We start from the raw sequence: 11730 nt of genomic DNA on the forward strand, positions 1-11730 counted from the left end.
CAATCTCAAAGGAAATCTAAAACCTTAAATAATCCAAATTGGAACTTGCCAAATTACTCCTAATAAGAATTTAAGATATCTCCGCGTAAGGACGCGTTGAACAAGAGACCAAACTTATAGGATATGTACTTTTTGTCTGTTTTATTGCTAGCTTTGCCTTGACAGACTGAAAAAAGATGATGAATACTTTTGAAACTTGTCATTTGCTTCCAACTGAAACTGAGAGACCTTCACGAAATCCGCAGATTCCAAATGCAAATCACATGATGTCCACACTTTTCTTTTCTGTGCTACAACTACTACCAATCAATATCATGAACCAGCACTAATATTAATTTGAGATTCACATGATCACAAAAACATATTTGAGGAACTATCCATGTTACTGGGATCATCGATACAAAATGATCATTAATACACCCTAATCAATACTCTTCTAGAGATTTTGTTGTTCCTTCTTTGTTTAGCCTTCTTCTCACCATCTCGGGGTATGTCAAGTGTCTGGCAACGAAAACTATACAGGTAGCATTCTAGCACATTAAAAGTAGGGCTTCACGGGTCCGTCCAAGAAGGCTTAATGCGGTTGCAGCAATGTGATGTCCAGTTAGGCCAGCAAGAGCAAGCTGTTCTTTGGGTGATGCATGCTCAATATAGTTGTCTGGCAAGACAATTGGTCGCCACTGTAGATATTCATTCAGCAAATCATCAGAATAGGGAGGAATATTTAACAGATATTCCCCAGTCTCCTCCATTCAAACCCCCAACCAATATACAGGTAATTACAAGGATGAATATCATTACATAAATCTAAACACATTAAGGATGTGGATGCTAGCATGCACATCAATAACTAGTTTCGTTGACGTGTCTTTCTTCCAAATATTCCTTTTCTTTTTTGTGTGAAAATCAAAATCCTTACATGGGTACATAGTATTATTACCTTAAGTCTTCCATCAAGCTGTCCGTCAAGGGCGATGAACTGTGCAACGTGGGAACCAAATCCTCCAACAGAACCTTCCTCAACAGTTATCAGAATGGCATGATTATTACAAAGCTGCCTGAGAAGCTTGATATCAAGAGGCTTGCAGAATCTTGCATCAGCAACAGTTACATCGATGCCAAGCTTGGAAAGAAGGGCCTGGGCTTTGAAACAATTTTGAACCATTGCCCCATACCCAAGTAAAGCAACATCTTTACCCTCAACAAGAACTTTTCCTTTTCCAATCTGCTTTATGGTCAGAATTTCATAATAGACATCAGCAATTCAGCATGGTTAGCATTAGAATTTATGGATGGAAACAAGTAATGAATTAAAGCATTTAAAGACTATTACTGGCATTACAAGATACAGCTTTTGCCAATTAATAAAACCAAAAGAACAATGTGACAGGCTAAGATCAGATCAGCAAATAATAATAACAACAACAACGAAATGAAGCATTAAATTAGAATAAAAGGATGTAAAAGGATAACCTCAAGAGCACTACCACCACACATAGGATAGTCTGTCCTGACTAGGGCACCCCTTGGATACCGAAAGCAAACTGGCCGATCGTCAATTTTGGCAGCAGTAGCAACCATGTCCATCAGCTCTTCCTCATCAGATGGAGCCATGACAATCATGTTTGGCAAACATGACATGAAAGTTACATCAAATGCCCCACACTGCAAAGGACCATCAGATCCAACCAACCCTGCACTTGCAATGACAAATCGCACAGGGATGCTCTGCCGATCTACATCATGGACAACCTGAAGCATCATGATTTTTCATCCACAATGGAAAAGTGTTATCCATATCTACTATTGCACTCTAAAGAATGGCCTTATGGCTTGACACTAGGACCAGTCAATTTCACATGCATAAGAGCACAATTAAAAGAGGCAGCAGTACACCAGCATTACACTGCCACATGCATTTTTAGCACTCATGCATGCATATGCACAGTGTGAAACAGAGAGAGAGAGAGAGAGAACCTGATCATATGCTCTCTGCAGGAAGGCAGAAGGAATTATGCAAAATGGCTTTAACCCTCCACATGACAAACCAGCAGAAAATGTAACTGCATGTTGCTCAGCCATTCCCACGTTAAAAAACCTGTCTGAGAATCTTTCTTGAAATAACCGAAGTGATGGATCCATTTCCATTCCTGCATGAACTACTACAATATCTTTGTCTTTCTCTGCCTCCATAACCAAAGCCTCCACCAAGCAATCACTATAAGTTCGGCAACGGTCACCATATGAGAAAGAAGAACTGCCATTTAAACTTAAACCTGCGAGAAAATACAAAGATATGTAGTGGGAGGTGGTTTAGCACTAAGCATGCAATGTGTACAAGACCAAAAGGGGTTTTCATACATTTTTCTTGAGAAGAAAGGAAAAAGAAAAGGTTTGCTAACTAAAAGCAATCGCTAATCTTCATTAACCCAAAAGTCACTAATAGTCAGTGATTTAGCACTGAGCTTTAGAGTAAGTAAACCATTTTTCTTGGGGGCATTAACCCAAAAGTCTGATTCTCTTATAAAGCAGAAGGTAGCCTTCCTAAGAATGCACTTGATTGTGATAAATAACAATACATAAACAATAAACCAAGCAGAGAGAAAGAAATTCACCATAGATTATATGTTTTCCATCTATGCTGCAATCTAAATATTAAAGAAGAGTAGACAACAATAAATGTATTAATTGTAATTCTCTACAGGCAAACAAGCTTTATACCTCTGTAAAGTTGTGGCTTCAAAGGGTTATAATTTTTGGAACAAAAAACATTCAAGGATAGAGGAGGCATACCTTCTTGCTGCTTTTCCGCTGTCTCTCTCTTTTGGTCATCTTCTGAACCTTGATTTTCCTCTGTTATCACATGAATCAACACAGGACCCATTGAATCCAGAGATGCCACTTCTTGTAGAACACATATCAGATCTTCTATGTTGTGTCCGTCAACAGGGCCTATATAATACAGCCCGAGCTCTTCAAAGAGAGTTGATCCAAGTGGACCCATCATACCACGAGCATACTCATCAACTTTGGCTGCGAGTTCATGCATTCCCCTCCCAATTCTTTTAGTAACACCCTGAAAACAAAGATCTATTAATTTCATGGAAATAAAGAACTACTACTGCATTAACTAATCATTAAGACTTGCATTTGAAATTGTGCCAATGGAATTTCATCAATTATTTTTGTAAAAAAGAAAAAAGTACTACCAATCACGCACAATCTTTTTGTTACCAATATGCGGATTCTAGGGATTTCCAGACTACCTCAAATAACTCTCAAGTTCTAGGCATTTTCACTGTATTTCTGGATTCCAATCATCCACAATGTAGTGATTTAATTGATCAGGGTGATAGAATAGAGTATGTCCACATGGACGTCATGAAAATGTATGAACAAAATAAGCAAACGGTGGTTACGGCTGGTAATATTGGGAAACAACATTCAATATACTCTTGCACTTGCAGAAACAGCTTAAAATATGATGCATCTTTGAATATTCACTAACAAACAGTTCTCCTAACAAATAAACAAAATAAAAAGAAGAAACAACAAGAGGAGGAAGAACAAAAAAAGTGGCCTTTTTGATGTTTACTCAAGTCTCAAGGACGTAGGAAGGAAAGCTAGATAAAAATTCCACCAGTTTCTAATATTTTTTGCTGCTTCTTAGTAGCACGAAGTTTCATTGTAGCAGATTTTCTTCTTTCTTTAGATGAATAAAATTCATTTATCTAAAAAGAAATACCTTAGCAACTTCTCTAAACTTTCGAAAAGATTTACTTGATTGGAGCCTACTAAGGGTACTGGATAGAGCATTGATAGATGTCTTGGTGCCCTCTTCTATCTTTGGATGCAAAGAATGGCGGCTGTCATTTAAGATCACAACGAGATTTGAGTCTAAATAACCAGCATTGCTCATGGCCTCATAGACCTGACCAGCCATAGTTGTGCCATTGTTGATAACTGTAACTACACGTTCTCGCTTGCCTTTAATATCCCGTGCAACTGCCATACCTAACATGAAGCAGAATTCTCAATTTCCAAGTTTAATTCTGAAGATAAGGAATAATCTGCCAATGGAAGCTAATTAGAAAATCGGTAAACTGCAGGCAAGGAAATACTACCAAGTCCAGCAGATATACTGTTGCATCCATGCCCAGCCCCAAATGGATCATATTCACTCTCAGTTCGGGAAGTAAAGCCAGAAAGCCCACCCTTTTTTCTCAAAGTAGGCATGAGGAACCGCCTTCCTGTAAGAATTTTATGAGCATATGTCTGCCAAGAAAAAGAAGAAATCAGTATAACAAATAATTGTGGATCATGCATCAAAATATGAGGTGCAACTACTCAATATTGTGCTTGAATTTTGCTCATCAGGATAGAGAGATGTAGAAGCATCTACATACAAAACTAGCAAAGGGAGCAGGTTAAAAAAAGCATGAAATATGAAGTTACCTGTTCCCCAGCATCCCACAGTATCTTGTCAACTGGTGCATGGAAAACATAGTGTAATGCAACTGTCAATTCCACAGTTGCCAAACTGGCCTTGAAGGATCTTTGAGTTTTTGGCATTATAGAAGACAATTCCGAACGGATGTCATCAGCTAATAATTTCAGTTCCTGTACAGACAATCTTTTATTAAGTGTGCTTTAAGTGTATGCATTAGTCAAGTTTTAGAAGGCCCATAACACAAACCTTGATAGTCAAGTTTTTCAAGTGGATGGGGTTTTCGACCATATCAAGTATAGGTGTAGGGACTTTCTCCCAAAACAAATCATCAATATCAGGCAAAGAACATATTCTATCTACTAATCCCTGCACCATGAAAAAATCAGACATTACCATCCCAATCAAGCTACTAAAGTCAAACCAAAGCTTTCACTATTTAGCAAATTCACATCCACAAGCACATACACTTAGGGAGCATGATCCATAACCATCAATCAGGAAAAGCCAGTGCTTTCTTGGTCAGAACTGGCTAAAGCTAAAGTTTTCTTGACATTTACAAGCAGAATAAATAATAAATCTTTCTGACAAGAAAACAGCTTGTTTTCATTCGCCTTTCAGGGGACATTGACTAATAAAAGCAAGATTATAAACTTCAATACTCTAATGGAAAATGCCATTGCCACCTTTTTAAAGGCAAACCAAAGGCCTTAAATTTTGTATAAAAAAATTTCCAAGTTTCTCATTTTCCTCCACAGTTTCTCATAAATCACTCTAATTCACCCATGGATATATATTTTCAATAAAAAAATATTTATTTTAATTAAATTTTATTAAAGGATTCAAAGCCGCAGCCTTAAAAGCACAAACATCTAACAACAAATCAACATTAAACAAAAATTTGATTCATAATCTCGGAAATATTCAGGAAACTAAGAATCTATTAACAGAAAGATAGTGAATAGTACAAGCCAAATATATTATTTAAAAGATTGATAATTGCATACCTTGGAATTGGGGTGGCAGTTAAGCTTTGAAATATTAAGAGTAGAAGGGAAACTGAACCTTGAAAACTCAATCCTGTTATCAAATTTGGCATGGAAATTTGCAGTTATTCCAGATGGGCACTGAGTTGGAGCAGTACCCATGCGGAAACACAAAGACCCAACTCAGTATAATTCAATAATTTCCAGAGCACAAGAAAAAAAAAAATCACAATGATGCAGATCAGTTGCTGCAGGCAGCAAAGATGAAAGAAATCTCAAAGATTAAGATGAAGAAGAAAAAAAGAAAGTACGAGTGTCAGTGTAGTAAATAATGAGAAATGTTGAGACTTAAATGTCTAAAAAAAATTTGTGAATGAGAGCAGTGGACCAGGCTATTGGCAATGTGAATTTCTAAATACAACTAATTTACTAAGCACAATTTAAATTTAAACTTTAAATCCAAACAATTATTAAAAATCCAAATTCATAACATTTATCTCTTATCTTCCATTTTTTTTTCTGTGCCAAACCCAATTTTCATCCTCACAAAATCAAAGAGGTTCAAAATTAACTTTTTAGTGCATAATTGTTTTTTTTATTTGAATTTAAATTTTAATTATTGTAACAAATATTTTAATTAAAAATGTATTCATTTAAAAAAAATTGTGTTTGAATTCGATAAAAATGCATATCTATCTACTTATGAAATATACATATCCAATATCCACTTAGTATTGAAAGGTTAAAAGATCATTTTAATAAAATTAATTATCTTTACTAATAAAAAATTAACTTAATTAATAAGATCATTTTTTTTTTTACATAAGTGGTTTTAGATTTGAGTTTAGTCAATAATATTTTGTTAAAATCATTTTTAATACATGATTTATAAATATTATTTTTTAAATTATAAGATACAATACATTTTATTTTAATTTAGAGGATTAAATAATTTATGTAACTTAAAATTTTTTCGAAAAAAAAATTTAATTGTCTTTTGTATTGTTGGACACAACTACTTTCCCAGGTGGCCCCTACGATCGATGCCGGCAAGGTATCGTACTGATTACCATGCTTCTCAGCCCAAGTTCACCAAAAAGGAGAAAAAAAAATTCTTGATCCGAGTTCTTCACTTGGAGGCCCAAGTAGGGAAAAAGAGGGTCCAAGGCTTGAAGAACAATTCTAATTTTCTTCCTCTTTCCAGGGTGCACTAGAATTTTCTTTTTTCATAACAATAACATGTCATCTCTACGTTTAACAATTGACTAGTTGCACGTAGAGACGTGAATGCTTTTTTTTTTTTTTTTGAATTTTTATATTATATTTATTTTTATATTTATCTTTTATAGGTATTTTAAATTTATTTGCATTCTCATTTTTACTTGTATTTAATGGATATAAATAATTTTTATATCTATAATTTTTTTAAAAAAATAAAAAATAATTTTTTTTTATTTTTATCTTGTATATTTATATAATTTTTTTATAAAGATATTAATAAATATTTTAAATAAAAATATATTAGCTCTAATTAATTTAAATTAATAATTTATATTATTTAATAACAATCTATCTATTAAATATAATATATAATATGAGTATCAGGGTGAGTATTATATTACATGCTTTCATCTCTTTATTTGGTAAAAAATTTAAAATTATATCTATTTTCATTTTTATCTTTACAATAAAATATTTATTATTTGGATAAAAAATTGAATTTCTCATTAAATATAAATAAAATTAACATATCTCTAACCCTAGTTGTATAATAAGATAAATTCCTTGCCATCAATAATTTCTCAATCCTTTGATAAAAAAAATAAATTTCGCATTTAATTTCTAGATTCTTTTCCATTTTTGTAAAAATTATAGATTTATATAATAGATATATTTGGTAATAAATAATTAACTTAAAATGTTCATAATTCTAATCATGTATTGTCAACATTCAAGCATTTAATGAAACAGATATACAATTAACCAAATAAATATAGATACATGTACTGAACAAAATTCAAAATGATAAAATCTAATCATAATTATTTAAAATTAAATTGTTTCCTTAATAATAAAATTTAAAATAAAAAAATGTCTTTAGTCCATACTATAAATATATAGCCTGTGATAAACTAAAACATCAAGTGAAAAAAGATTTTTAAAATTGGGTTTTCACAAGCTTGACCAGGTGATCATTGATAACTAGAGGTATGTAATTTACATATATATTTTGTTTTGTTTTGCTTGCAGTATTTGTTGACCGGAAGAGCATTCATTACCCTAACTGTTGAGCATATGTTATATATATGTTATTGGAAAGCCTGATGCCGGTAGTGTCCGGTTCCGGCTAAATTTAAGACCGTCAGTGTCAAAATCCAGCTGCACCGCGATGGGTGCTGATTGGTCTGACAAGGTGTAGGCAGGCGGTGTATTCACATATCACTTTCATCTTAGTCTCATACAAATATAAATGGCTGGGGTTACAGTTGGTTAGGGGTTGACAAATTAATTAACTGGAAACAGCGAAATTGAAGCCAATAATAATAATAATAATCTATTGAAAGCCGGCACATGAGTTAAATGTGAATTTTGGTAATTGAACAGTTTATATATGAAAAGAATCATGCATTTTATTATTTTAAAAAATATTTTTTTGTTTATTTTTGTTTTTATCTCCAAATTTGTCTCTTGCAATTTTCTTTTTGGAAACAGAAGTAACAATTAGTATGTGAAATGGAACTTCTAAGATAATAAATTAATGTCATAAAATTTAATCAAATTCTTATAAATATGATTGAGTGATTAAAATTAAAATAATTAGGTAATGTCTCACGGGTTACTATGGTTTAACAATAAGAACAATTAAAAATATTAAAATATATTTGTACATATTTTTTTATTAACTTGTGAAATATTAAGCTTTTGTAAAAACAAATGTGAAGATTTATCATAAAGAAAAAGCAAAAAGAAAAAAAGAATTGAAATGAGTTGAGAAGCATCACAAATCAACAAATTCATGATTAGATTTTTTTTCAATATCTATCGAATTGGTAAGCTAGGTCTTTTAATTGATGGATTCCGTATAAAAAAATTATAAATTAATGAGTATATTCATCAATAAATCTTAAGAATTTAAATAAAATAATAAAAAAATATTTGTAAATTGATGAATATTTTTTTTAGAAAAGCAAAATCTAAATAAAAGCTGAAGGATTAAAAATAGGAAATGTATTTTTTTAAGATTTTCTTATAAAAGCTTTTGAAAGATCAATAGCATTAAATAAATTGACAGAAAAATAATTAAATAAAGAAGAGGAAGAGATTTCTTTATCTTTGGGTATAATGAATTAAACTTTTTATTTCCTCTTCATAAATGGATTAATTGAGATAATAGGATGAAAAAAATTGATAATTACTGGAATTAAATGCTTGTTGATTTGAACATTCTCTTGGACTATTGTAGAGTTTTAATTTGCAAATTAAAAAGTCTGATCAATTTGTGGAATTGTATAGTCAAATAAATAAGAAATATTTTTTTAAAAATAAAAGAATAATTTATTCATAAAATTGACACGTGTCATAGTTTGAGTAAACTATAGATTCAAATAAATTATATTAGATGTTTACGCTTTCAATTTTAATTTCATTTTTTAATCTTTTTCAATTAAAATTTTACCTTTTTATATATGAAAGCCTTTTTAAACAAACTTCGAGATAAAAAGATAACTCTATCATTCAATAAATTAATTATTACACATCAACTTTTGACATCGTTTAATCTTTTATATTGGAAAACTAATTGAGTATTAGTTAATTCAGATGGTATATATGTTGGTAAGAATTTTAAAAATTTCAGATTTGAAAATTTTGAAGTGCTTAATATCAAATAATTAAGTAGATAAAAATAGAAGATTAAGGGTACGTAGATTAAAATTTTAAAGAAAAACTACTATTATATCGTAATGTGCTATTTCTACACATTTTGACTTGTTCAACATGTTTATCAATCACTATTCACTATTTATAGATAACATTTCGGTTAAAAAATTTTAACAAATGCATAAAATTAGTATAGACAAGCTTATTTGAATAGTACTCGTCCTAAGGCCTGTAACATGTGCCATTTGAGAAACCAATAAGTGTAAGAGTATAATTCAAATTTGCAGGAGAAATGTCACAGCAGCAGCCATGGCTATTCATCATCTTCCTCCTAACAACGCTCTTCCATATGTCAATTGCTGATGTTGGCTCTGCTGCCCATTATAGCCCCCCATATATTCGTAAGTGACCAATATATATGTATATATGATCAGTCACAAGTAATTTTCTCTTCAACTACGAACAGTTAATTACCGATGTTAGATAAATAACTATGTAAATTTAAGTTTCATGTTTTTTGGTTGTCTGTAATCGATCGGTGAAGCCACGGCCTGCTTCGGGAATGATGAATCCCAGTTTCCTACTAGCAACTTGTTTGCAGCAGCCGGGGATGGAATATGGGACAACGGTGCTTCCTGTGGGCGGCAATACTTGGTAAGGTGCATCAGTGCGGCTAACCCTAGAACCTGCAATCCTAGTCAAACCATTCAAGTAAAGATAGTTGATCGAGCTGATACATCGGTGTCTAGGCCTTCCAGCAATGGTGCTACAATGGTTCTTTCCACAACTGCATTTGGGGCCATTGCAAATCCCTCTGCGGCATCCGTTAACATTGAATACCAACAGTAAGAAAATTATTCAATTATTTTGTTTCTCTTCAAAGATCAATTACCCCATTACATTTAGCTATAGCATTTAGAAAATGACTTAAACATATTCGTCGGACATTGATTTCGTTGGAGTGCTTCGAAAGGCATAGATTTTTTTAAAAAAAATTTTTTTTTTACAAAATTGCTCATAACAATGCATGAGTCAGTGCCAATGGCTAATGCTTATGATTCTTTTATTTTTCTGTGGCAGGGTGTGAATTTTGAAGATTACCGTACCTCCCCCAGTACATTAATCTCGGATCAAATTGTAAGAGAACTCCATGAATCTACAAAGTCAAAGTGTTCCGTTTGTGGCTACTTTTGATCTTCTACATCACGCATATGTATTTGTCAGCATGATTTATTTAAATATATAGTATTATTATCTTTAGATATATTGATGTATTTTTGAACTTAAAATAGAAATATAAAGGGAACATAACTATTTATTTTCTAGCTTGAAGTATTTTTAAGAAAAATCTAAAAACTTTATTTTTGTATAATTTTAAAATTAAGTCCCAGAATAATTTTTTTGATACATCTTAATATAAATGACTTATTCTAAACATTATATCCTTTTGAAATTTTTTTTTTTTTCATAATAATATCAAACATTTAAAGATCTCAAATCATAATTTTTATAATAAATTTTCACTGCACTTTTCAAACACACTTTCTCGAAACCAGCTTTTTTCAACTACAATAAAAATGTTGAACTAAACCTAACTTTTGATGTAATAGAGTATTTGTCATATAATAAATACCACATCCTTTTTAATTGCTTCTCGCAGATTTGACTTTTTTTAGATCGAGCATTTTATTTAATGATGTATGCATTTCCTTAATAAAAGAGTTAAAGTTGAATTTCATTCTCCCAATTCAAAATAAATTTGTCTTTCAAAACATGTGATCAAGTAGGATATGAATGATTTAAACTTAAAATTAAAAAAAAAATTAAAATTTTTCTTTGAACCACATTTAATTAATTCTAACAAAGCAAAAAGTATCCCCAAGATCAAACAAGGACAACCAGTAAAGTAATTAAGAGGGATTGGTGAAGATGGGAATGAAAACAATTGGTCAAAAAATACAAGGCTTGATTGAAGCCACAATTTGTGATTATAGTTTATAAGAAGAAGAATCAAAATAATAATAATATTCTGTGGTGAACATGATCATGTTATTGTATTTAGAGTTAGACCTGAATGAACATGGATCAATAACCCATTTACTAGAGCTTAATTCCAATATATGCGCCAATGAATATGGTAATACTGCATGCATCCATTTGTTTGCTATTGGTTCATTGATGGGCTCTATGCAACTTTTTATCTCTTTGTTTTTTTCAATATTACATTTTCAACGTATCAATTTTTTGTTTTTTCTTGTTGAATCTATCTGTTGGATTTAATGAGAAAAAGATGCATGTAGTGGCTAGCTGCGAATCTATCTGTGTCAATTAATTATACATCGCTGTGTCTTCACTCGGAGAGGCATTACTTCACAAAAACTATAAACAAAGACCAAGCAAAATTTCAATAGTTATATT

At 31.6% G+C, this 11730-nt stretch overlaps 2 protein-coding genes across 4 annotated transcripts; one reads left to right on the plus strand and one right to left on the minus strand.

Moving 5' to 3' along the window:
* Positions 1-310: 310 nt before the first annotated feature.
* On the minus strand, positions 311-5698 carry DXPS3 (1-deoxy-D-xylulose 5-phosphate synthase 3). Of its 3 annotated transcripts, none has more exons than XR_016342956.1 (10): positions 5455-5698; positions 4697-4816; positions 4456-4620; positions 4125-4275; positions 3746-4014; positions 2794-3076; positions 1978-2276; positions 1488-1752; positions 941-1225; positions 311-680 (listed from the first exon to the last, which is right to left on the minus strand). XR_016342956.1 is itself a non-coding variant. In XM_022874097.2 (10 exons), the coding sequence occupies exons 1-10, from the start codon at positions 5593-5595 to the stop codon at positions 531-533; spliced, it is 2142 nt and encodes a 713-aa protein (XP_022729832.2). In that variant the 5' UTR covers positions 5596-5698; the 3' UTR covers positions 311-530. The 3 variants fall into 3 exon arrangements, 2 of the variants coding, with proteins under 2 accessions (XP_022729832.2, XP_089618557.1); XM_022874097.2 differs by having other exon boundaries at positions 1474-1752; XM_089762431.1 differs by lacking the exon at positions 311-680 and having other exon boundaries at positions 964-1228; positions 1496-1752.
* A 3906-nt stretch (positions 5699-9604) lies between these two features.
* Positions 9605-10572, plus strand: LOC111284951 (EG45-like domain containing protein). Its single transcript, XM_089761582.1, has 3 exons — positions 9605-9713; positions 9842-10157; positions 10393-10572. Exons 1-3 carry the CDS (start codon positions 9605-9607, stop codon positions 10397-10399), a joined length of 432 nt encoding a protein of 143 aa, XP_089617708.1. The 3' UTR covers positions 10400-10572.
* The last annotated feature ends 1158 nt before the right edge of the window (positions 10573-11730 follow it).

This window comes from Durio zibethinus, chromosome 6 (assembly GCF_047325235.1).
Source record: "Durio zibethinus cultivar Kanyao isolate XHJ-2024 chromosome 6, ASM4732523v1, whole genome shotgun sequence".
Lineage (NCBI taxonomy): Eukaryota > Viridiplantae > Streptophyta > Magnoliopsida > Malvales > Malvaceae > Durio > Durio zibethinus.

What these genes read in the sequence shown, in the direction of transcription:
- DXPS3 (XM_022874097.2), bottom strand. Translation starts at nt 5,595, where the DNA reads ATGGGTACTGCTCCAACTCAGTGCCCATCTGGAATAACTGCAAATTTC. An exon ending in ACTGCCACCCCAATTCCAAG is followed by an intron (nt 4,817 to 5,454) that starts GTATGCAATTAT and finishes TTCATGGTGCAG; the next exon opens with GGATTAGTAGATAGAATATG. An exon ending in AGTTTAGAGAAGTTGCTAAG is followed by an intron (nt 3,077 to 3,745) that starts GTATTTCTTTTT and finishes CTTTGTTTTCAG; the next exon opens with GGTGTTACTAAAAGAATTGG.
- LOC111284951 (XM_089761582.1), top strand. Translation starts at nt 9,605, where the DNA reads ATGTCACAGCAGCAGCCATGGCTATTCATCATCTTCCTCCTAACAACG. An exon ending in TTATAGCCCCCCATATATTC is followed by an intron (nt 9,714 to 9,841) that starts GTAAGTGACCAA and finishes TTGGTTGTCTGT; the next exon opens with AATCGATCGGTGAAGCCACG.